Source organism: Pipistrellus kuhlii, unplaced genomic scaffold, assembly GCF_014108245.1.
Source record: "Pipistrellus kuhlii isolate mPipKuh1 unplaced genomic scaffold, mPipKuh1.p scaffold_m20_p_56, whole genome shotgun sequence".
Taxonomy (NCBI): Eukaryota; Metazoa; Chordata; class Mammalia; order Chiroptera; family Vespertilionidae; genus Pipistrellus; species Pipistrellus kuhlii.
In genome coordinates, this window is record NW_023425558.1 from 236,410 (window position 1) to 259,407 (window position 22,998).

Consider the following 22,998-nt stretch of genomic DNA (forward strand, 5'->3'; position numbering starts at 1 on the left):
CTTTCTACTCTGTGTGGGGATGTTTGGGTGGAAGGGAGAGTTGGCCAGTCAGTGAGTGAGTGTGGAGAGGAGTGTAAAGGATGGGGATGGAGAAAGTTCAGAAGACACACTGTTAGTCCCCTTCCTTACTAGCCCATCCCCTTTTCAAGCCTTGACCTAAAATCCATTTTATTTCATTTCTTCTCACCTGTATGGCATGTGAAGACCGTTACCGTGGCTGGCTCCTACAATTATCAGCCCTGGTAACTGGCCTTATGTGGCCCAGACCTTCCTCTGAACTAATTTCTCCCCCATAAGGAAGGTGACAGCTGTCTGCGGGGTTTTCAGGACAAAGTGTGTAGAGCAGGACCCAGTGCTCAGCCAGTGGCCGGCAGCAGCGGTCTGAGCACCTGCTCCGGCCTGGAGAGCTGGACACGAGGTGGCCTGGGGGCGGGCATGCTTGTTCGTGCGGCTCGGCCGGGCCTGGACCCGAGAGCCGGACACTCGCTGGGCTGGGCCTGGCCGGCGCTGCCCTCCCCAGCGGCTCCTGGCCGGCCCCGCCCCCGGTGGCCCCGCCCGAGGCCCCGCCCCGCGGGTGGCCCCGCCCCCAGGCGGAGCCGGCGCCCGGAGCGGTGGCCGGAGAGCCGGCAGCGGGACACCGGCGCGGGAGGCGGCCCAGGCGGGAGCCCAGAGGTACCGGCGGGCGCGGGGGCGGGAAGGACGGACCGGCGGACCCGGCGCCGGGTGTGCGGGAGGGGCCCCGCCGCCCGGGCTGCCTGTGGCTTCCCACCCGCCCTCCGGCTCCGGCTCCGGCCCCAGCCGGCATGCCGAGTCCCTGCGGCTCCAGGTCCCACTCTGACTGCTTGGCTGCCTCGCCGGCGTGCGAGGGTGCGGAGGAGGGAGGCGGCCGCCCTGCGGCTGGCTGGCTGCGGGGCTCCCCTGTTTGGGGGCTCCCCTTCTCCCGGGGTGGCCTCCTCCCTCGCCTCTGCACACCGCCCCGTGCCCGGGCCAGGCCGGAGGAAACATCTGTCGCACCCCTGGCAGCAGCAGGAGGGTCGTGACCTCCAGATGTGCTGGGAAGCATCCAGCGCCTTCTCCTGGGGCAGCCGGGCCTTCCGGATCTGTGGGGGCGGGGCCAGCCCCCCTTCCCCAGTGACACAGGCGGGAGGAATGTCCCGGCCTCAATGGGCCCTGTGTGAAGCTGCTGGGTGGGGGGCAGAGCCCAGGAACACCCCCAAGGCACGGCCGAGCCTGGCCCCGGGCCAGACAGAGTGAGCGCAGCCCGCGAGCTCGCACACACGGAGCTCGGCTCACATGGCAGGGCTGGACCGACCCCTCCTCCGTCCCCTCACTCACCACAGCGCACAGCCAGGCCCGGAGCTGGGCACACGGAGCCGGGCTGCATCTGCCTCTCCACACCTCACACTTGGCCAGCTTTCCCTCACCCTCCAGTCTCCCCAGAGTGTTGGGAAGGGAAGGGATTGGTTCACCCCATTTTAGGGATTAGAGATCAGAGGCTCAGGTCAGCTCAGGGCTTGTCCTGGGAGGAACAAGGAGGAGGCAGCCTTGCAGACGCCCTCTGGCTCGGTTTGGAACTAGCTGAGGGGTGCACAGAACCCCTGCCCCAGCCCCCAGCCCAGCCCACACAGTGTTATTGGATGATGTATACAGACCCACTAGCACAGTGGTCAGCAAACTCATTAGTCAACAGAGCCAAATATCAGCACAACTGAAATTTATTTTTAAAAAAACATATTTTATTGATTTTTACAGAGAGGAAGGGAGAGGGATAGCGAGTTAGAAACATCGATGAGAATCATCGATCAGCTACCTCCTGCACACCTTCTACTGGGGATGTGCATGCCCTTGCCCGGAATCGAACCCGGGACCCTTCAGTCTGAAGACCAATGCTCTATCCCCTGAGCCAAACTGGTTAGGGCTGAAATTTCCTTTGAGAGCCAAATTTTTTAAACTTAAACTTCTTCTAACGCCACTTCTTCCAAATAGACTCGCCCAGGCCGTGGTATTTTGTGGAAGAGCCACACTCAAGGGGCCAAAGAGCCACCTGTGGCTCTAGAGCCGCAGTTTGCCGACCACAGCACTAGCAGATGCCGGCACCCCTAGCGGCCACCTCCATCCTGGGTTCACACCCCCCCTCTGCACCTGCCCCTGGCCGCACACATTTCCGCACCTAGCAGGTCCCCGGGGCCCGGGTGTCAGCCTTACATCCTGTGAGATCTTGAGCCTCGGCCCAGCCCCCATCTGCCCCGCACTGTGCACACAGGGGCAGGCGTGGGCGGCACCGCACTGTTTATGGAAATGGACAGACCCAGGCTCAGACCCGAGCTCTGACGCGAAATTGCTTCGGGCAAGAGCGTCCCCTTAGGGACCTCAGTTGGACGGCCTGTCACCTGGCTCAGACCTCCCTCGGCACCGGTGAGGCCAGGCAGCAGCCACGGGTCTCGGCTCCAGAAAAGGGGCCCAGCCATTGGGACTCACTCCCCTGCCCCAGGCACGGCCACAGCAGCCAGCGAGAGGCCGAGCCAGGCCTGTCCTTCGGGCCGGTGTGACTTGGGTCCCATGACTGAGCTGGTGTGACCCCAGCACCTTCCTCAGGATGTGGGGCTGGGCAGGGGGCTGGGCCCAGAGTTGGGGCCACTTCCTGTGCCAAAGGAAGTCCTCTTGTCGCTCCTGCTGCCCTGCCAGTGCCCCTGGGGACCCCTGTGTCCTTGAGGTTTGGGGCCGTGAGGGCCGGGGCACGGAGACCTGGCCTCTGGGTGCTCAGCTCCTCGGGGCCCCAGAGGAAGCGGGAAGGGCAGGGAGGAAAACCTCTGGGGACAGGACGTCCTCCCTTTGTCAAGCGGGCAGGACCCCGACACCACCGGCCCCACGGGTTTCCCGTCCCGGCCGCACAGGCCTCTGTCCGCCTGGGCCGGGCCGGGCCGTGGTGGGGCCCTGGGTCGGTGCCCCGGCCAGCGCCGGGCGTGTGAGTGGGAGCCGGGGCGGGCTGGCAGCCTCGGGGCCAGGGCCCCGGCCGCCCGGCCCGGCCCTCCCGGCCTTGGGCCGCAGGAGGGGGCTGGAAGCCGTAGCCCAGGCAGAGGAAGTGGCCAGGAAAGCGGAAGCGGCTTTGATGGTCTCAGAGGGGCCGGAAGCCAGCCCGCGTGGAGGAGGACCGGGCTGGGAACCGGGGTTCCTGTTTTCTCCCCGTCCCGTCTGAGCACCCCTCCTCCCGCAGGGCAGACACCGGCCGGCGGGACCAGCGCCCAGCAGCGCCGCGCCCCCCATGTGGCCGGGCCCCGGCAGCGCCAGGCCCGCTGCTCGCCCATGTGGGCCGGCGGCGCTGGGAGCCCGAGGCGGGGCGCGGCCCCCGCGCCCACCGACGACCTCTTCGCCCGGAAGCTGCGGCAGCCGGCGCGGCCCCCGCTGACCCCGCACACCTTCGAGCCCCGGCCGGCCGCGGCCCGGGGCCCACTCCTGCGCAGCGGCAGCGACGCGGGCGAGGCCCGGCCCCCCACGCCCGCCAGCCCCCGCGCCCGCGCCCACAGCCACGAGGAGGCCGGCCGCCCCGCCGGGGCGCCCCCCCGCCTCTTCTCCGACCCCCTGGCCCTGCTGGGGCTGCCGGCCGAGGAGCCGGAGCCCGCCTTCCCGCCGGTGCCCGAGCCCCGCTGGTTCGCCCACTATGACGTGCAGAGCCTGCTCTTCGACTGGGCGCCGAGGCCCCGGGGGGCGGCGGGCCACCCCGAGCCCGGCCCCGGGCCCCCGGCCCCGGCCGCCCGCTCGGACCTGCTGCTGGAGGCGCCCGGCTTCGTGAGCGAGCTGGGCGGCGAGGGCGAGCCGGGCCTGGGCGGGCCCGTGCCCCCGCCCCTGCCCCCCGCGCTGCCCAACGCGGCCGTGTCGGTGCTGGAGGAGCCGCAGAACCGAACCTCGGCCTACAGCCTGGAGCACGCCGACCTGGGCGCCGGCTACTACCGCAAGTACTTCTACAACAAAGGTGAGGCGGCGCCCACAGGCCCCTTCCCGGTGCGGACTGTCCCCGCGGTGCGGACTGAGACTGGCCTTTCCCTGCCCGGCCCCGGGTCAGCTCTGCCTCTGGGCCCGGCTGCTCGCTGGGCCCGGCGCTAACCACCTCCCTGCAGCCGAGCCCGCCTCCGCCCCAGCCCGGCACGCCCCTCTGCTCCCACCTGCCTCATGCCCCCCGGGCTGGGAGAGCGCTCCCAGCTACATTTCTGAGAGGGGGAAACTGAGGCCTGAAAGCCCACGCTAACAAGAACCTGGTTCTTGTCCGTGTCCAGGAGGGAGGGTCCACACACATCCCGGAGCCTGGGAGGTGTGGGCGGGGGAGAAGCCGGCACTGGGCCCTCAGTCTGGGACAGGCGCACAGGGGTGGGGGTGTGTGTGTGCGCGCGCGCAGGGGTGGAGGGGCTTAGGGCCTGGTGTGAGGGCAGGCGCTGGGCGTGGTAGCATGTGGGCGGGCTTCGGGGGGCCTGAGTCCAGCGCCTGCACTAGGTGATGAGATGGGGCCTCAGAGAGGGACTTGGTGACGGGTGGGGCCCAGCGCGGGTGGACGGGTGGCAGGACTGGCCGCCGCTGTCTGGCCCCTCAGAACACCAGAACTTCTTCGGGCTGGACGAGGCTCTGGGCCCGGTGGCCGTGAGCCTGCGGCGGGAGGAGAAGGAGGGCAGCGGAGGGGGCACTCTGCACAGCTACCGGATCATCGTGCGGACCACGCAGGTGGGCCGGGGGCAGGGGCGGACCGCGGTTCCACCCCCAGCCCCCTGTGCGGGTCCTGAGCGCCTGCGTCTCCCCCTCAGCTCCGGACCCTCCGGGGCACCATCTCGGAGGAGGTGCTGCCCCCGGGGCCCCCCAGGGGCCTGTCTCCGCGGAAGCTTCTGGAGCACGTGGCGCCCAAGCTGAGCCTCTCCTGCCTGCGCCTGGGCTCCGCCTCGCCGAAGGTGCCGCGCACCCTGCTCACGCTGGACGAGCAGGTGGTGAGTGGTGGGAGCCCAGCCCTAGCGCTAGGCCAGGTCTGACCCCGCCTGCCCAGCTCCACGCACCTAGCCCCGACCGCGGTCCCGGGCAGGGAGGGAGCCCCAGGAAGCTGGCTGTTGGAGAGGCTGCGGGCGGCCACCTGGAGCCCGGCCTCCGTCAATCAGACCCAGACCAGCCACCGCATCACCTGGGCCGGCCCAGACCCCGTGCCCGAGAGCCTGACCTTGAGGATCTGATGGGCTGGGGAGGGAGTTGGGGGTTAGGAGCTGGGGTGGGAGTGGGCTGCAGGTCTTGGGGGTGAAATTAAAGAGGGGGCCATGGTATGGACAGGATTGGCATGAAGAGGGGAGGCCAGAGCTGAAGGGGGGCGGGGCCCCCGAGCCGAGTGGTGCAGTTGACCCCGGGTGGAAAGGAGCCGGGAGCAGACAAGGAGCAGAGGTGGTGTGGGACGCAAGGCCTCAGAGGCTGGGGTGGGGTGCTGGGTGTGAGGGGGCAGGCTAGCTCTGAGATGAGGAGGATGTGAATATATCTCGAGGCCGGGGCACCCTATGTAGGATCCTTTCCATGAACCATCTCCTCTGTGGACACGGGAGCTCCACCCCCTCCCTGTCCTGTCCCACCTGGGACTGCTCCACCTCCTGAGCGCTGGGCACACAGGCAAACCCTGCCGATAGGCGAGGACACAGCTTAGAGGCGGCGCTCAGGGCTGGGCACCCAGGCAGCCCAGCCTGCAGGCCAGCGTCCCATCCGCTCCCCCAGACCCGGTGTTGGGGGGTCCGGGGGGGGGCTGGGGGGCACTGAGGCCTGTGTCTTCTGCCTGTGCCTTCCCTGCCCCCAGCTGAGCTTCCAGCGCAAGGTGGGCATCCTGTACTGCCGGGCGGGCCAGGGCTCGGAAGAGGAGATGTACAACAACCAGGAGGCAGGACCCGCCTTCATGCAGTTCCTCACGCTGCTGGGCGACGTGGTGCGGCTCAAAGGCTTTGAGAGCTACCGGGCCCAGCTGGACACCAAAAGTGAGGCCCAGCCCCCGCCAGCCTGCGGGCTGAAGGGTCCCGGGTTTGACTCTGGGCAAGGGCACATGCCTCCGTTGCAGGCTCAATCCCCGGTCCTGGTTAGAGGGCATGTGGGAGGCAACCAGTTGATGTGTGTCTCTCACATCGATGTTTCTCTCTCTCTCCCTCTAAAAAAAATAAAATCAGTGGAACAATCCCCTCTGAGGCCCAGGAAGCTGGGGGCGGGGGGGGGGGGGGCAGACCCGTGCTGAGGGGCAGGGTGCTTTGGTGCGAACCAATGGTCTTGTCACTTTTCTGTCTCGTTGTCCTAGGGGCGGGGCCAGGAATGGAGGGTTCTTTGGGTAGCTGGGACAGGGATTGGGGCTGGCACTGGGGCGACCCTTCCTCTGATTGCCCCGCTTATGCCTTCCATTCTCTCTCTGTCCTCTCCTAGGACATCTGTCCTGCCTCCCTCTTAACAGGCCATTTCTTATTTCTGTCTTCATTCTGTCAGCACCCCAACCTGACCCCAGGCTGGCGGCTGGAGCCTGGGGGGCGGGGGGGGGGACAGGGAGCCACAGAGGCTGACAACCCCGAGGCCTGGCCATGGGCTGGTGCAGGAAGGGTTCCACCTGCCGGCGGGGGCACAGCGGCTCCTGGCGCCGGGCAGGGATGGTGGGCAAGCCGCCCAGACCACCCTTTCTCCCTGTGTCCCAGCCGACTCCACCGGCACGCACTCACTCTACACGGTGTACCAGGACCACGAGATCATGTTCCACGTGTCCACAATGCTGCCTTACACCCCCAACAACCAGCAGCAGGTGTGAGGGCCCGGGGAGGGGTGCTGTGGGGGGCTGGGGTGTTGTGAGGGCCCCGGGAGGGGTGCTGTGGGGATGGCAATCTTTGAGTCTTGGCTTGAGCTCTGCTGACCTCCAGCAGCCCTCCTGGCTGCTAATGCTCCTCAAAGGGCGGATCCCCGGTGCCCAGGCTCCGCCCTGCTTACATGCGGAGGAACTGGGGGGAGGGGGGGACACAGGTCCCCCTCACCCCCACTCCCCCCATCTGACCTGCAGCTCCTGCGCAAGCGCCACATCGGCAACAATATCGTGACCATCGTGTTCCAGGAGCCGGGCAGCAAGGCCTTCTGCCCCAGCACCATCCGCTCGCACTTCCAGCACGTGTTCCTGGTGGTGCGGGCCCAGGCGCCCTGCACCCCGCACACGTCCTACAGGTGGGCGCCCCTGCCCGTCCCGCCCCGGCGCCCCCGGAGCCTTCCCGCGGCCCTGACTGCCGTCTTCCTCCCGTAGGGTGGCCGTGAGCCGCACCCAGGACACCCCAGCCTTTGGTCCGGTTCTGCCCCTAGGTGGAGGCCCCTTCGCGGCCGACGCCGACTTCCGGGCCTTCCTGCTGGCCAAGGCGCTCAACGGCGAGCAGGCGGCGGGCCACGCGCGCCAGTTCCACACCATGGCCACGCGCACGCGCCAGCAGTACCTGCAGGACCTGGCGGCCAACGAGGTGACCACCACGTCGCTGGACGCGGCGTCGCGCTTCGGGCTGCCGTCGCTGGGCGTGCGGCGGCGGGCGGCGCCGCGGGGCGCGGGCGCCGAGCTGCAGGCGGCGGGCGCGCTGGTGTGGGGCGTGCGCGCGGCGCCCGGGGCCCGGGGCGCGGCGGGGGCCCTGGCGGGCAGCCCGGACCCCGAGCCGCCCGAGGTGCCCTGCCTGCTGGGCGTGTCCGCCGAGGCGCTGGTGCTCGTGGCGCCCCGCGACGGCCGCGTGGTCTTCAACTGCGCCTGCCGCGACGTGCTGGCCTGGACCTTCTCCGAGCGGCAGCTCGACCTGTACCACGGCCGCGGGGAGGCCATCGCCCTGCGCTTCGACGGCCCCCCCGGGCAGGCCGTGGGCGAGGTGGTGGCGCGGCTGCAGGTGAGACGGGGGGCGGGGGCGGGGCGGGGCGGGGGGCGCCTGCAGGTGAGACCGGGGGCGGGGGAGGCGCCTGCAGGTGAGACGGGGCGGGGGCGGGGCGGAGGGCGCCTGCAGGTGAGACCGGGGGCGGGGGAGGGTAAGGGGGAGGCAGGGCGGCGCTCGCAGCCCCCCTCCGCGCGTCGGGGGAGCCGCTGGGGGGCGTCGCTGGGCAGCCCCAGCCCGTTCGGCCGCGGCTGCGGGGTCCTGGGGCGGGGCCCCGGGAGGGCTGTGCGGCCTGGGCCGGGGCGCCCCTCCGATCGCCGCTCACCCCCCCCCCCAGCTGGTGAGCCGCGGCTGCGAGACCCGCGAGCTGGCGCTGCCCCGCGACGGCCAGGGCCGCCTGGGCTTCGAGGCGGACGCCGAGGGCTTCGTCACGCACGTGGAGCGCTTCACGTTCGCCGAGACGGCGGGGCTGCGGCCCGGGGCGCGCCTGCTGCGCGTGTGCGGCCAGACGCTGCCCGCCCTGGGCCCCGCGGCCGCCGCCCGCCTGCTGCGCTCCGCGCCCAAGGTCTGCGTCACCGTCCTGCCGCCCGACGACGGCGGCCGGCCCCGCAGGTCAGCGCCGCGGGCGGGGGAGGGCGGCGGCGGCCCCGCGGGGCCTCGGGGCCGTGGTAAATGGTGTGCGGGGTTCTGAAGCTTTAGTTACTGACATTTGAGCTTTATGAGTTTCACGTGTCATGAAACGCTCTGATTTTTTTCAGCCTTTATATTTTATTGATTTTGCACAGAGAGGAAGGGAGAGAGATAGAGAGCCAGAAACATCGATGAGAGAGAGTCATCGATCAGCTGCCTCTTGCACACCCCCCACTGGGGGATATGCCCGCAACCAAGGTACATGCCCCTGACCGGAATCGAACCCTGGCCCTTCAGTCCCCAAGCCAACGCTCTATCCATTGAGCCAAACCGGTCTCGGCATTTTTCAGCCTTTCTTAGCTTGCATTAGTAAAGAAACAGGCACACCTGAAAGAGAAGAGGCAGAGGCCAGATCTGGTCCCCACACAGTAGCTTTTGGGTCTCTATGCTAAAAGATTTACCCGTGTTATCTTTTTTTTTAATATATATATTTTATTGATTTTTTACATAGAGGAAGGGAGAGAGATAGTTAGAAATATCGATCAGCTGCCTCCTGCACACCCCCAACTGGGGACATGCCCACAACCAAGGTACATGCCCTTGACCAGAATCAAACCTGGGACCCTTCAGTCCGCAGGCCGATGCTCTATCCACTGAGCCAAACTGGTTTCGGCCCGTGTTATCTTTTTGAAAATATTTTTATTGATTTCAGAGAGGGAGAGAGAAAGAGAAACATCAGTGATGAGAATCCTTGATCTGCTGCCTCCTGCATACCCCACACTGGGGATGGAACCTGAGACGAGGCATGTGCCCTGACCGAAGTCGAACCGTGATCTCCTGTTTCATTTGGTTCATTGGTTGACGCTCAATCACTGAGCAACACCAGCCGGGCATACCTGTGTTACTATTTAGTCCTCACAGCGTGGTGTGAGCTCAGGACTATTACCCCATTTCACAGGAGGAGCAGGGACAGAGTGATTTGCCCTGGACACGCAGGGCGGCACTGCGGGTTGAATCCGGGTCCGGGAACACGGCCTGTAGCCAGGCTAACGTTCTCATTGTGAGGGCCCTGGAGGGGAGCCCCACAGCTGATGGCGGGCTGGGGATGCGGACGCTGGGGACCAGGTGTTCCCGCCTGAAGCTGCCCTTCCTCCCCAGGAGCTTCTCGGAGCTGTACAGGCTGTCCCTGCAGGAGCCCAGCAGGCGTGGGGCCCCGGAGCCAGTGCAGGAGGAGGCCCCCGAAGTGGGCCTGATGCCCACCACGCAGCAGCTGCTGCACGTGTGCCTGAGTGATGGCGGCAGCGGCCCTCCGGGGCCCGGAGACCTAGCAGAGGAGAGGACCGAGTTCCTGCACAGCCAGAGCTCGCCGTCGCCCTGCAGGTGCACCCTCTGGCGCCCTCCCCCGCCTCGCCGCCCCCCCACCCCCCAGTGAGGCTGGACAGGCGGCCTCTGCTAGCAAGGGCCGCAGTGCAGCTTCTGCTGAGCTCTCCGTGCTCTCCCAGCTCCCTGTCAGATGAGGCCCCGGTCCTGCCCAACACCACCCCAGACCTCCTGCTGGCCACCAAGGCCAAGCCGGCGCCTCCCGGTGCCGGCAGGGAGACGCCCCCCGCCCAGGTGAGCAGGAACAAAGCTCTGGAGCCCTTCAGGCAGGGTGGGCACAGGTGACAGTCGGCGTCACAATGTCCTCACCCATTCCCGCCCCTCAGGACGGGCCGGCCGGCCCCAGCGGCGAGGAGGACAGAGGTGACCCGGCCCCAGAGATGAGGGCCTCCTTCCTGCCACGAACCTTGTCTCTCCGAAACTCCATCAGCAAAAGTGAGTGTGGAGCCCGGTGGAGCTCAGGACGGGAGGTGGGCGGTGGGCAGGCTGGCCCGGGCTTCCCTGGCTGAGCCCCCTCCTGTGCCAGTCATGTCCGAGGCGGGCGCAGAGACCCTGGAGGACGAGTGGCAGTCCATCTCAGAAATCGCCTCCACTTGCAACACCATCCTGGAGTCGCTGTCCCGGGAGGGTGAGGCCACTGAGGGTGTGTGCTGCGGGGAGGGGAGGGGCCGGGACGGGGCTCTTACTTCCTTTACCGACCTGGGGTTCCTCTTTCCCCGCAGGACAGCCCATCCCGGAGAGTGGAGAAGCCAGAGGAACCCCAAAACCTGATGCTGAGTAAGGCTCCCCTCCCTGACCTAGCCCCTTCACCGCGTCTGTGTGACCGCCCCCTGTGCCCACGCAGTGCACTTAAGCCCATACATATGTCTGAGAAGACGGGCTGCCCTCTCCGGGGGGCTGGGGCCGGCTGTGGTATGACCTCGGCCTCCGTCCCGCTGAGTCTTGACCCCCATGTGCTCAGGCCAGAACCCAGGAGCCTGTCGGAGAAGGTCTCTCACCTGGAGTCGCTGCTCAGGACGCTGCAGGAGGACCTGCAGAAGGTGCGGGGCTGCTGGGTGTGCGGGGAAATGGCAGGGGCCACACAGGAAAGGGGCCACGGTTCTGACTCTGCATCCTCGCCCCTCACCCCAGGAGAAGGCGGACCGAGCGGCTCTGGAGGAGGAGGTCCGCAGCCTGCGGAACAACAACCGCCTGCTCCTGGCCTCCAAGCACCGGGGCTCGCCCGCCACGGACCTGGCCTGAGCCGCGGGGCCAGCCTCCGCCTGGCTGCGGGCCTGCTCGGACTGCCCAGTCCTCAGGGCTCGGGGTCACACGGCCCCGGGCCCCCTCAGGAACTCGCCCTGCGCACGGGCGTGACTTAGCACTGCCCCCACTCCCCAGCCCACTCCCGGTGGCCAAGTTGCCCTCCCCGTTCCTGTTTGTAAATATTCTGTGAGAAAGGGACTGCAGGGATTAAAGAAGCCACTGCAGTTTGTGTCGTTTGTGTTTGATGTCCATGACAGGGAAGGGGTTCTGCTCTCAGAGACGCCGGCTCCCAGGACCTGAGAAAGGGGACCGGGCTGGACTGGCACTCACTGAGGGGTGTCTGATGCGCAGCCACCTTTGGCTTCTCTTTCACGGACATCCATTTGGTCTGTGGGAGGCACGTGGCCACACTCACACCTGCTCTGCTTAGTTATCCGAATGAGGCCCAGCCAGGTCCCTGATGGACCAAACCTGATGGGCTGCGGTCAGGGGCAGAGGGTGGATCTGCAGGACAGGGAAGAGATGGAGTTTAGGGGTCAAGGAGCCTGACCACCCCATTTTCACCTTGCAAGCCCCCCCTCCTTACTTCCCCCCATGCAGGCGCCTCCTTTCCTCTCTAGTCACCGAGCTCCCAAGCCTGGTACTGCCTACTCCCCTCCGGAAGGGCCCTCTGGGTGTGTCTGCAGAACACAGCTCTGGTCATGTTGTTGATAGATGTTCAACATGAGACTAATGAGGCAAGATTTGGCTGCAGAGAAAGCAAAGCCAGGGAGGAGGCTGTACCAGCAGCCCTGGTGGGAGGGAGTGGAAGCCTAAACTAGGCGTGATAGGGGTGGAGATGGGGAGGAGGCGGCAGACTTGCCAGGACCTGGGCTTGGGGAGAAAACGCAGCACCCGCAGTGGCAGCCCCTGGAGGGCAGGGCCATCGCGGAGCTGGGGAGCGGAGGCTGGGGATAGCTCTGCTCATTTGAAACAGGGCTCTTTGGAGAGGACGTGGGTGTGAGCTGTCCAGTGGACTGGCACGCAGAAGAGAGGTCTAGGCTGGAGATAAGGATTTGGGGCTGGTGCGCCCTGAACAGGATGAGGTCACTCAGGAAGTGTGGGAAGGGTTTCCGGGGGTCACGGGAGGACACTGACGGACGCTGGGGAGGCCAAGAAGAGCGGACCGAGGCGTGGCTGGAGGACCCCTCTAAGCCGCAGGTTGGCCAAATTTCGGGCAGCTCCTGCCCCGCCATCCACTTCCTCAGTCTAGGGTTTGCCTCTCGCCAGACAAGGCCCCTCCTCCAGCTCCCCAGGCGGCCCAGGACCCGGGCTCCATCTGCCCCGCCTCCCCGGGGCTGCCTGGCAGGTTCGCCGGGTCTTGACCCGGCCGCTCCGGTCAGGCCCCGCCCCTCGCACGGAAGTGCAGTCGGTGCTGACCCCTGCGGAGCTCACCCTGGTTCAGGCCCCGCCGCTGACCCCGCCCCCTGACCGAGAGGCTGCAGCGAGGTCCACGCTAGACATTTTCCGGTTTCACCACTTCCCGCCGCCCCTGCGCCCGGAGTCTGCGGTGCTCCCACGGGCCGCGCCAGCTGCTGTGGCAAGTCCCACTGATAAACCGCTCGCCGCTGCCTTCACCCTCCTGCAACAGCGCAACACCCGGAACACAGACGTCATCTGCTACCCGACCGGGATTTTCCCCAAGCGCGCTACCTGGCTTCCGGTCAGACTACTACATGCGCGCATGCGCACTCAGAAAGGCTGGTCAGTGCGCCAGAATCCTCCTTTACTGCGCATGCGTCAAGCCAAACCGGAAATGCCTCTGTTCTAGCCCTTTGGGTCTCGGCCTGGCTTTGTTTAGGCCCCGTGGGGCTGCGGAGTTAGGATTTCTCAGGTCCTTGGTCCTAGAACAGACTACCAAACCACAGACCTTTACCTGGCACTCACTTCCCCAACAGATACTCTTCCTTGGCCACCCAGGAGATGAAGCCCAACCCTCTTAGTCCAGCATTCTTGATCTTTCACAGCCTGGAGCCATTGAACCTTTCCACACCGTTCTTTACCCTGCTCACCTACGGATGCTGGCTGGTCCCTCTGAAATCCACCTTCCTCTGTATCCACGAGCTGAAGTCCCCACAGCCAATAGGCCCTAGGAGGCCTTCACTAAGCTGAGAACCCCACCCATCTTAGCTGCCTTCCATCCACTGGACAGTGACTAGGCGTTTCCAAGGGCATCCTCAGAGGGCAAGCTCCCCAATGATTAAATATCCATCCAAATCTGTATCACCAATGCCCAGTCTGACGTGGCCAGCGTGAGTGTGATGAAAGAAGGCAAACCTCTGATAGGCTTGGTAACAAATTTATTAGTTCAAAGTGAAAGCAAGAGTCCAACTGCTTTGATTCTTCAGTAAAAACTGAGCCTGTTGACTGGAGAGCTGCCAGCCTGCCCTCCCCCCCACTCTCCAAACAACTCGCCCTTCTATTAAGGCACTTAAAAAAGGGGAACAGAAAAGTCTCAGACCTAACCTCCCTGGATCATGGAGAGGAGAGGGCCAGAGCTGTCCCACCAGTCTCCTCAGCCAAGCTGAGCAAAGCAAGAGCCGGCAAGAGTCCTTGGCAGGGCAGGAAGTCCAGCCTCTCAAATGCTGGTGTTAGGCACAAGGGAAATGCCAGCACCACGGAAGAGCTGGTAACAGGGGCATCATTTTGGCTCAAGTGTAAATGAATCCATGATTTGAGGAAGACACTTGACAATAAGGCTTTGTGGCCTCCAAGGCCTAGCTCCAGCCTGTCCCTCTCTCTAGGAGAGTACTAGAAGCTGGAGGGTGGTGATGGGAGCCTCCAGAATTCTCTACAGAGAGGAGCTGAACATCAGGACAAGGGAAGGGTCTGGGTCCTCCCAACGCCATTTCCAGAGAAGTTAATGCTTCTGCTTAAGCACCTCCAAAATGAGAGAGATATTGCCGATGAAAGAATAAAATGCAACCCCCACCACCACAAAGACATCACCCAAAGAAGTCGGGGGCAGTTGGAGCACCCCTCCCCCAGAATCCATAAGTGCTTGCTTTGGGAGGGCTTCAATCTCCGCACCCCGTGCTCCGGGCAAGGCAGGTGTCACCCCCACTTAGGAGCTGATCTGACTCAGCAGGGCTGAGAAGTCCATGTCTGCGATGGAGGAAAAGTCTTCATCCCCTGACAGGAGGCCGTTGGAGAGGCCAGAGGGGCCCAGGGGAGCAGGAGCTGGGTCAGGGGGATTCTGGGACCCTGACACCAGGCGTGTTATAGCCTCAGGGTACTCCATCAGCATGGGCTCCGCTGTGTGGGGGGCCATAGACACACCCTGGTTCAGCATCTGCTGAAACTCAGAGTTGTCGACAGATGCCAGGTCCGTGAACACGGCCGGGTCAGAATTATTGCCCAGCAGAGACCCCAGGTCTTCATCAGCGTCAAACTGCAGCTGTAGCAGGGCCTCCGTCAGTGCCCCTTCCCCTGCCGGGGTGGGCTTGGGGGCAGGCGGGGCCACAGCCTGAGCAAGGCTGGAGGCTAGGATTTGGACAGGGCCTGTGGTCTGAACCAGAGCTGGTGCCATGGCTGAGGGAGGGGCAGGTGCCATGGCTGAGAGAGGGGCTGGTGCCATGGCTGAGGGCTGGTTTGGGATCTGCTCAGAAAAGATCATGGGGGAAAACTCCTCAAAGTTGATGGTGCTGAGGGAGGATGGCGTAAAGTGATAGGGCTGGGGAGCTGGAAGAGAGACAGAGAGAAAGGGTCAGAGGAAGCCTGAGACCCACCGTCCTCTGTATCCCAGCCCATCAGTAGCACAGGACCAACCCCTCCCTGTGAGTCAAGGCCAGCATCCTTCACCCAATCTGTCTAGGGTGGGGGTCCAGTTCCGGCCCCACCTCCTTGGAGCCCTATCCACACCAGCCAGAAAGCTCTCCCAGCCATCACAGGAAGGGATGCTGTCAGGAGTCAGCTGGTCACGTGTCATCTTATAGCTGAAAAGCCAAGCCCCAGGAGGCGTGGGCCCACGGAGTATCCGGAAGAGTGGCCTGAAGGACACCACTCTTGTCTGAGCCACACACCAGCACATGCATTTTGCTGCTTTGGACGTGATTTTTGTTTCCCTAATTCAACTGAGAGCTGAAGGCAGAGACCATCCTTTTGAACTCTGGATGCCCGGTATCCAACCTGGAGTTTCTAACGGGCACAGCGGTCCTCAGACCTCTCTGTGCATTGGCTGGCTCCTGACCACACTTCCAAAGCTCCTGATTCCAGGTGTGTAATGGCCTGGGACCTGCACCTTTACCTCTCCAGATGGCTCTGGCAGAGATAATTAGGCTTCAGGCCCTGAGAAACACGAGCCCAACACGCAGCAGCCTCCAGACACCTGCGGATGAGGCTGGCCACTCTGTCCTCTCCCAGCGCGTGTGTGAGCCACAGACGGAACAGATTCAAGCCTTTAATTCCAGTGACAATAGGAAATGGTTACCTGGCTTAGGGACGGAAGTCGAGCTGCGGGAAGGCACGGCGATGCGCCGGGGAGGAGGCCTGGGGTCGGTGGGTCCTGTGGAGCAGGTCCGGGTCAGTTCTTGGCCCCCAGGGTCTCCGCCCCCCCCACCCCCACCCCCTGTGCCTTCTCTAACTCTCCCCACCCCCACTCACCATTGAAAGGACTCTTCTTCATGATGCTCTTGAAGGTCTCGTATGTCCTTTTGCGTTTCTCCTCGATCCGGTGCCGATCATCTGGGAAAGGAATGGGAGAAATGAGTCTCGTTCTTCTCAGCTAGACCCCAAGCTCCCCAAGGCCCTCAGGAGGAAGGCGATGAGCCAAGCTTCCCTGAAACCCTTTCTCCAAACCTCCCCGGTCAGTGAGAAGAGCTGCATGACACTCAGTGACCCTAAGAATTCCCCAGCTTTCTGAGAAGTCTCTGTCTGAATCTGCTTCCTCTGAAGGGCACAGGAGTGCCTCCAGGTGGAGGGGCCCTGGCCTGGGAGAACGGGGGCCTCATGAGGCCCCAATCTCAGCTCATCCTCTTCCTTGCACTGCTCACTCCTAGTTCATCTCCAGCCCCGATCCAGGCCTGGTGGTGATCTCCTGTGCTCGGGGACAGCTGAGGCATCACAAGCCTGCTCCGGATCCCACAGAGGCATCTTCTTTGCGGGCTTGCTAGTTGAGTCTAGAGCTTTCAGAACTGTCTTTCTAGCTATAGCAGCAACTGGGTAACTCCCAAGTACTCAACACCATCAGTCCAGAGCCAGCCTCACATCTCTCCTCCCGTGCTCCCTCCCTGCCCGTCTGCCCTGTCACCAAAGCTAGCAATCTCGGAAGGCAGCTATGCTCACCGCTATACCACCAACACTGCAGAAATTAGAAATCTTGGAATCATCCTCAGCATCTTCCTCTCACTCACACCTTTCATTGACTTGACACTTATTTACCAACCACCACCTATGTGCCAGGCTCCATGCTAGCCACGGTGGATACAGCCCTGAGTAACCAGACAAGGTTCCTGCTCCCAAGAGTTGACATCCTGGTGACAGAGGGCAGGGAAACCACCAAACAAAGTGGTAAGAGCACCAAGGAAGACACAGGTGAAGTCCAGTCCCCAAGGTGGTCAGGGAGTCTAGCTCAGAGATGGCCAGGAAAGCACTGGGCAAGCCGTCACGTGAAGATCTGGGGCCAAGGCTTCAGAGGAGATAGCGAGAACACAGGTCCAGAGGCGGGACGAGCTCGGTGTGTGAAACTCAGAAAGGGCTGAGGGGCTGCTGGGTAACAGAGGACAGCAGCGTATGCCAGCATGCTGCCATTCCCTCTGCAAGGCTCAGGCTGAGTCTTCTCTTCCTGGACTACCATGACACTGTCCAGCATGGCCTCCAGCCTCCAGCCACTCCCTCTCAGATCCTCTGCTCACCATTGCCAGGGTGAGCTTCCAGACCTGCACACATCACTTCTCTGCTTAAAAACCTTCGGTGGCTGCCCACTGCCTTCAGGACGAAACCTAACATTCATGGCTCTCCTGCCCAGGCCTGCTCACTGCCCAGTGCCACCTCCCACCACAAAGCTGCCCCAAACACTGTGCATGCTCCAACACCCTCCCTCCCCAGTGCTGTGCACCTGCTTGGGAGCGTGCTTCTACCTTTCTCCATTTCAGTGCCACCTCCTCCTGCTGCTGCCTCCAGCACATACCTCCCTCCGTTTCACAAGTCACTCTGTTTGCATGGCTTCCTCATGTGACTGAACCTCTGGGGTCAGGGACCACGTCTTAGTCATCTCTGTGTTCACAATACCTGGCACAGGCCCTGGCATCAAGTGGCCCTCAATAATTATTTGTGGAATGAATTGCTGGCTGGTTTGGGGGCTGCTTTCCAAGCTCCTAGGGCAGAAAACAGGCTCGATGAGGGGCACTGGACAGAGGATCATTCTGGCTGTTCCTACTGTGGTGAGATGCACAAAAGCCTTGACGAAAAAATGCCGTGTGACAGTGACAAGAGACACGGTGTGGTAAAAGGACCTGCGTTCAGTTGCTGATTCTGGTTCACTATCTGTGTGACCTCAGGCAGATTAGATGCTATCTCCTACCTCAAAGAGTTCCTGAGAATAAAATCAGGCGATGCACTGATATGCTTGAAATAGATGCAAGAGTGCAATAAGAGCTCAATAGTCTTGAATATCGTTATTACTAAGCAAGGCCAGAGAGAAAGTGATTACCGAGTCAATCCCACCAGCTCCAGCTTCAGACTCAGCTACACCCAGCCCGGCCTCGCTCTCCTCGGCTGAGCCGCCCTCCGCTGTGTCTGCGTACCTGTGTCCGGCAAGTACTGGAACTCCATGGGCTCGCTGAGCTCCCGGTCGGAGGGCCGCCGCAGCTGCATGGAGACACGCACAGGGGCCTGCAGGCTGGGGTCCGCGTAGGGAGGCGTCCGGAACACAATGGCCACTTGCCGGTGCACGTCGGCTTGTGAGAAGGAGCCGCGGGCCTCCCAGCCCGGCCCCGTGAAGTACACTTCGATGTCTTCTGCGGGAGAGAGCGGCGGTGTGGGCTGTGCTCGCCTCACCCGCAGCCCACCCGCCCCATCGCTCATACCGAGGTGGAGGGGGGAGATTAAAGCCAGTTCCCCCACTTCCCACCTCTGCTCCGCCTCGCCCCGCACCCTGCTCCAGAGTCTCGCCCTGCTTCCTGGACCGTACCTTTCTGCACCTTGTCACACAGCAGGAAGATCTCGTCCCCGCCGAGGCAGCTCCCTGAATTCCGGTTCACTCGGCAGATCTTGAGCTCCGCTGTGTTGGGGGCGCCTGCGGGGGGGAACAAGGAAGGAAGCCCTGAACCACCAGAGGTCTCCAGGACTGGCCTACCGAGGATGCAACATCCTGGTCCATCCCAAAGCCAGCATCTGCAGAGCTTGCTGGCCACACTGTTGCAGCCACGGTTCAACCATTCCCACTGGCTCCTCACCCCAACCAACTCAGCACCCGTCTCTCCTCTAGCCCTACTGTGTGCCCCGCACTCTTGTGGCATCAATGCGACAACTCAAACCGAAGCATGTCTGCCCTCATGGAGCTTACAGTCCGTGGGAACCAGTCTGGCCACACCTCCTTTCTCAGTTGATTACACCCACTTTGGCAATGAACCCTTGGCTCCAGAACCCCCACCCCCAGCCCCACCCCCGGCCCCATGCATTCTAGTTTCCTGTCCTTAGGGCCTAGAGCTCTTGTATTTTATTTTTTTAGAATACTTCTATTGATTTTTAGATAGAGGAAGGGAGAAAGAGAAACATCAATGTGAGGATGTAACAAGAATAGGCTGCCTCCTGCACGCCCCCCACTGGGGATCAAGCCAGCAACCCAGGCCTGTGCCCAGAACAGCAATCAAACTGGTAACCTTTTGGTGAATGGAGCAAGGCCCAACCACTGAGCAACACCGCCCAGGGCAAGAGCCCTTTGTTTTCATTCATCCTTTTGGTTACTTTTTATATATATATATATTTTATTGATTTTGTACAGAGAGAAAGGGAGAGAGATAGAAAGTTAGAAACATCGACGAGAGAGAGTCATCAATCAGCTGCCTCTTGCACACTCCCTACTGGAGATATGCCCGCAACCAAGGTACACGCCCTTGACCAGAATCGAACCCGGGACCCCTCAGTCCCCAAGCCGACGCTCTATCCATTGAGCCAAACCGGTCTTGGCGCTTTTGGTTATTTAATTAAAGACTGCAATTAATCAATGTCAGCCCAATTGATCTGTGAACTTCCTGTCAGCTTTCATCACTGAATTATTACTTTCTAACATGGTCTTGCTTCTGGGAGCTCATTTCCTGGAGTCATTACTACAGTTCTGGGCATGCATCCTTTAATATAACTCCCTGCCGGCCTGGAAGCTGCGCCACAGGGCAGCTGAGTCTTGCCTGCCTTGTCTCCCCGGCCAGCAGGACTGCACACAGACGACGAAAAGGCCGGATGACCGAACGAAGCCAGAGTGCCCCTCGTGGCCATAACCACCACCTCCTCCTCCTCACAGGCCCACTCCTCTCCCTTCCTGCACTCCCTGGCCACTCACGGTTGTCAAAGATGGGATGAGAGAGGACAGGAGGCAGGCGAAGGGGCCTGCCCGATGGGTCCCGCACTGTCACCTGGAAGCAGAGCCGCACAGCATTCAGGTCGTAGTCTCCGCGCTGCTCCTCAATGGGAACTGCCAGGAGAGCGGCTATCAGGAGGGCGGGGGGGGGGGGGGGGGCGCAGAAAGCTGGGGCTAGGAAGGGCTGTTTGAGGGTGTGTGAAACAGGAGGCTCCTAGAGGAGGAAGGGAAGGTTCTAGACCCATCACTGACCTGCGCGACCCAGGCTGTCATGTCCCCTCTCTGGGTCTGTCTCCCCAGTGGTAAAATGGGAGTGGCCGAATGGCCAGCCAGAGTCCAGCTGTACTGAGTCTTGGCCAATGAGGGAGATGCAGGGACGTGGCCTCAGAAGGGTGACAGAGGGTGGGGGCGCTCTGGGTGGGCCCTCACCTTGGAAGGGGTTGTTGTTGGTCTGGATGCGCTGACTGATGGCCTGCTCCAGGTCCCGCTTCTTCACACACTGGATCCCCAGGTTCTGGAAGCTGAGTCCCCCAGGCATCAGGCGCCCTGTCTCCAGCAGCGCTGGGCCCTCCTGCCTCACCCCGTCTGTCCCTTCCTTCCCTGTCCCCGCACCAGCCCACCACGCCATGCTTACCCTCTGGCATGGCTTCCCACTGTGCTGCAGTGAAGCCCACTCCTTCCTGGCTGACAAGACCCTCTGCCTGTGACCTGGCCCTCGCCACAGCCCTGCCAGCTCCCACCCTCAGTCACAGCGGCTTTCCTGTTCTCCAAACACGCTAGCCTCATTCCCAGTCAGGGCCTCTGCCCTTGTTCCTTCTGCTCGGAATGCCCTCTCCGAGACTCCCTGATCCAGCTCACCTGCATCTTACCCGGAGGAGGCCTCCCTGCCCTCCCAGTCCAAACCAATGAGCCCAGCTCCCTCGCCTCCCCACCCAGGCTATTCTCCGACTTATTCCTGTTTCATCTTCCTCTTTAGAGTATTACTCTCAAGCAGGGTTTTGCTTATTATTTATATTTTTATTTACAGCCTGTCTCTGTCAACTGGCACGTAAGTTCCAGGGGAGACTGTTGGTTCTATGGTTTTCTTTCTGGTGAGAAAGACATGTTCCAGCCACACGGTTAGGGTCAGAGGTAATTAGGGACCCAGCCCCATCTGATATGGCTTCCCACTTGCACTGCAATGACGTGGGTAGATCTGCTTCAGAGATCAGACACATACACATCCTTTCAAGACCAAGGACTCTGCCTGCAGAGCTGGGGACAGAGCAGCAGGGAGGATTCTGCCCCGTGTCCGGGAAGAACTCGGTAACAGTGACCCCGGCCCTCGCCTCGTCCTCCCACCTCACCCCGAAGCGCGGGCCTGCGGGAGCTCACCTGTGGATGCAGCGGTCCGGGCAGAGCTCAGCCTCGTAGAAGCCATCCCGGCAGTCTTTCCCTACCAGCTCGTGGGGGTGCGGCCGGTGCGGGGGGTCCTTGGTGACCAGGGAGATGCGAACCGTCCCTGGCCCCGTGTAGCCATTGATCTATCGGAAGGACAGAGCGCGCTGAGGCTCAGGAGTTCCAGACCCGGGTTTCCCCCCACCCCCCGCCCCGGCCCTGCAGGCCCCGCTCACCTTAATGGTGGGGTGGGTCTTGGTGGTGTCCGTGCTCCTCTCGCCGGGGATGCTGCCCGCCGAGCGGCCCTCGCACTTGTAGCGGAAGCGCATGCCCCGCTGCTTGGGCTGCTCGATGATCTCCACGAAGGGGCCGGGCGCCTGGGCGGGCTCTGCGGACACACAGCGCGTCAGGCGGCGCCCGCCCCCCCTGCCGGCGGCCCTCAGGGCGGGAGGAGGTCCACTTACCGGAGGGGAAGATGAGGGGGAACAGGTCTGAAAGGGGAGGGAGAAAAGAGTCAGCACAGGCCCCTTCCCAGCTCCACCGGGGAGGGCTTCCCGGGGAAACTGAGTCAGGGCCTGCCCCCTGGAACTTGAGTGAAACTCAGGGGTGGGAGAGGAGCCAGGAACCCCGGGATGGCGTTCCCCCTTCACTCGGGGAAACTGAGTCAGGGCCCTTTCTACTTCCCTAAGGGAAACGACGGGGCGGCCCCTCCCACCGGGATCCTGAGAGGAAACCGAGTCAGGCACACTCTCCCCCAACAGGGGCGCAGACTCAGAACTGCCCCGGAGGCGGGGGGAAACTGAGTCAAAGCCCCGATTCCGCCCCCTACTGAGCCCAGGTCGCGGCCACCGGGAGGGAGGGCCCGCGAGCCGCCCCGCGCCGCCCCGCCCCGCGGCCCCCGCGGCCCCTCCGCGCAGGACGGGGCGGAAGGCGGCGCGGGGGTCCCGCCGCGGCCCCGCGCCGCCCGCCCACCCCGGCCCGGGCGCCCTCACCGTCCATGGCCGGGGTCCCGGGGCCCGGGGGCGGGGCCGGGGTCGCAGCTGGGCGCGGGCGCTACTGCGGAGCCATTCGCCAGAGGCGGAAATGCGCCGCCGCCGCCGCCGCGGTCACTGCCGGGAAGGCGCGCCTGCGCGCTGCCCCGCCGCCGCCGCCGCCCTCCTGCCGCCGCGGGGCCTCCGGCTCCGGCTCAGGCCGCGGCCGCCGGGCCTGGCGGGGCGCCGCGCCGGGGGCTGGGGGCCGGGGCTCTGTCCTGGGCGCTGCGGGCGGCCGGTCGGTCGCTGTCCGTCGCCGCGCCGGAGGGCGGGCCGGCGGTTGCTCAGTTTAGGGGATTTCGGGGCCCCCCCGCCGCGGAGGAGCGGTGATGTCACCGCCTGGAGCGCCGCCAGCGCGGCCGCCCGCCCGCAGGAGGCCAGCCCTCCCGGCCGAGCGCGGGCCGCGGCCCCGATGGCGAGGGTGCGCCCGCCGCCGGCCTCGCCGCGGGCGGGGGCTCCGCCGGGCCTGGGGGGCGGGGGGAGCTGCTACGCGGAGGACAGCGCGGTGTGCGGACATCACTCCGCAGCCCGGGCCCTGGGGGCAGGGCGCCGGACAGTGTGTCCCCAGGCCTCGTCCCTGCGGCCCGACTGCCCCTCAGGAGGCCCGGACCCCTGGGCCGCCGCCCCCGCCCCCGGGAGCGACGGAGCGGCCCCGCTGGGCGGTGTCCGGGGACCCCCCACCCCCGCGGGCCTCGGCCAGAGGCCGGGTGCTCCCGGCGGGCGGCGGCGGAGTCTTCCCCACATGGAAAACGACTTTATTTCCTACGAGTTCGTTCTAAATTAGGGAATCATGTGGGAACTGGAAAAGACTGGAAATTCTGAGCCGCTTTCTCGGGCCCTGAGAAAACAGGAAGAGAAAAGTGAAAACAGTTACCGCCCTCCCACTCATTTCGTTTCTCACGTGGCTGGCCCGGGT

The 22,998-nt window shown here is 63.8% G+C and overlaps 2 protein-coding genes across 4 annotated transcripts; one reads left to right on the forward strand and one right to left on the reverse strand.

Moving 5' to 3' along the window:
• Positions 1 to 586: 586 nt before the first annotated feature.
• On the forward strand, positions 587 to 11,344 carry SIPA1 (signal-induced proliferation-associated 1). Of its 2 annotated transcripts, none has more exons than XM_045573750.1 (16): positions 587 to 672; positions 3,215 to 3,970; positions 4,583 to 4,710; positions 4,791 to 4,967; positions 5,807 to 5,981; positions 6,678 to 6,781; positions 7,034 to 7,191; positions 7,268 to 7,883; positions 8,203 to 8,477; positions 9,654 to 9,875; positions 9,998 to 10,109; positions 10,202 to 10,310; positions 10,402 to 10,503; positions 10,598 to 10,652; positions 10,837 to 10,915; positions 11,007 to 11,344. In XM_045573750.1, exons 2-16 carry the CDS (start codon positions 3,304 to 3,306, stop codon positions 11,115 to 11,117), a joined length of 3,090 nt encoding a protein of 1,029 aa, XP_045429706.1. In that variant the 5' UTR covers positions 587 to 672; positions 3,215 to 3,303; the 3' UTR covers positions 11,118 to 11,344. The 2 variants fall into 2 exon arrangements, with proteins under 2 accessions (XP_045429706.1, XP_036272418.1); XM_036416525.2 differs by having other exon boundaries at positions 650 to 666; positions 3,208 to 3,970.
• Positions 11,345 to 13,442: 2,098 nt separating this feature from the next.
• On the reverse strand, positions 13,443 to 22,170 carry RELA (RELA proto-oncogene, NF-kB subunit). Of its 2 annotated transcripts, XM_036416543.2 has the most exons (11): positions 22,044 to 22,170; positions 21,516 to 21,542; positions 21,288 to 21,439; positions 21,049 to 21,197; positions 20,104 to 20,195; positions 19,657 to 19,788; positions 18,289 to 18,393; positions 17,903 to 18,115; positions 15,762 to 15,842; positions 15,589 to 15,663; positions 13,443 to 14,840 (listed from the first exon to the last, which is right to left on the reverse strand). In XM_036416543.2, the coding sequence occupies exons 1-11, from the start codon at positions 22,048 to 22,050 to the stop codon at positions 14,224 to 14,226; spliced, it is 1,650 nt and encodes a 549-aa protein (XP_036272436.1). In that variant the 5' UTR covers positions 22,051 to 22,170; the 3' UTR covers positions 13,443 to 14,223. The 2 variants fall into 2 exon arrangements, with proteins under 2 accessions (XP_036272436.1, XP_036272437.1); XM_036416544.2 differs by lacking the exon at positions 21,516 to 21,542 and having other exon boundaries at positions 22,044 to 22,149.
• Between the last annotated feature and the right edge of the window lie 828 nt (positions 22,171 to 22,998).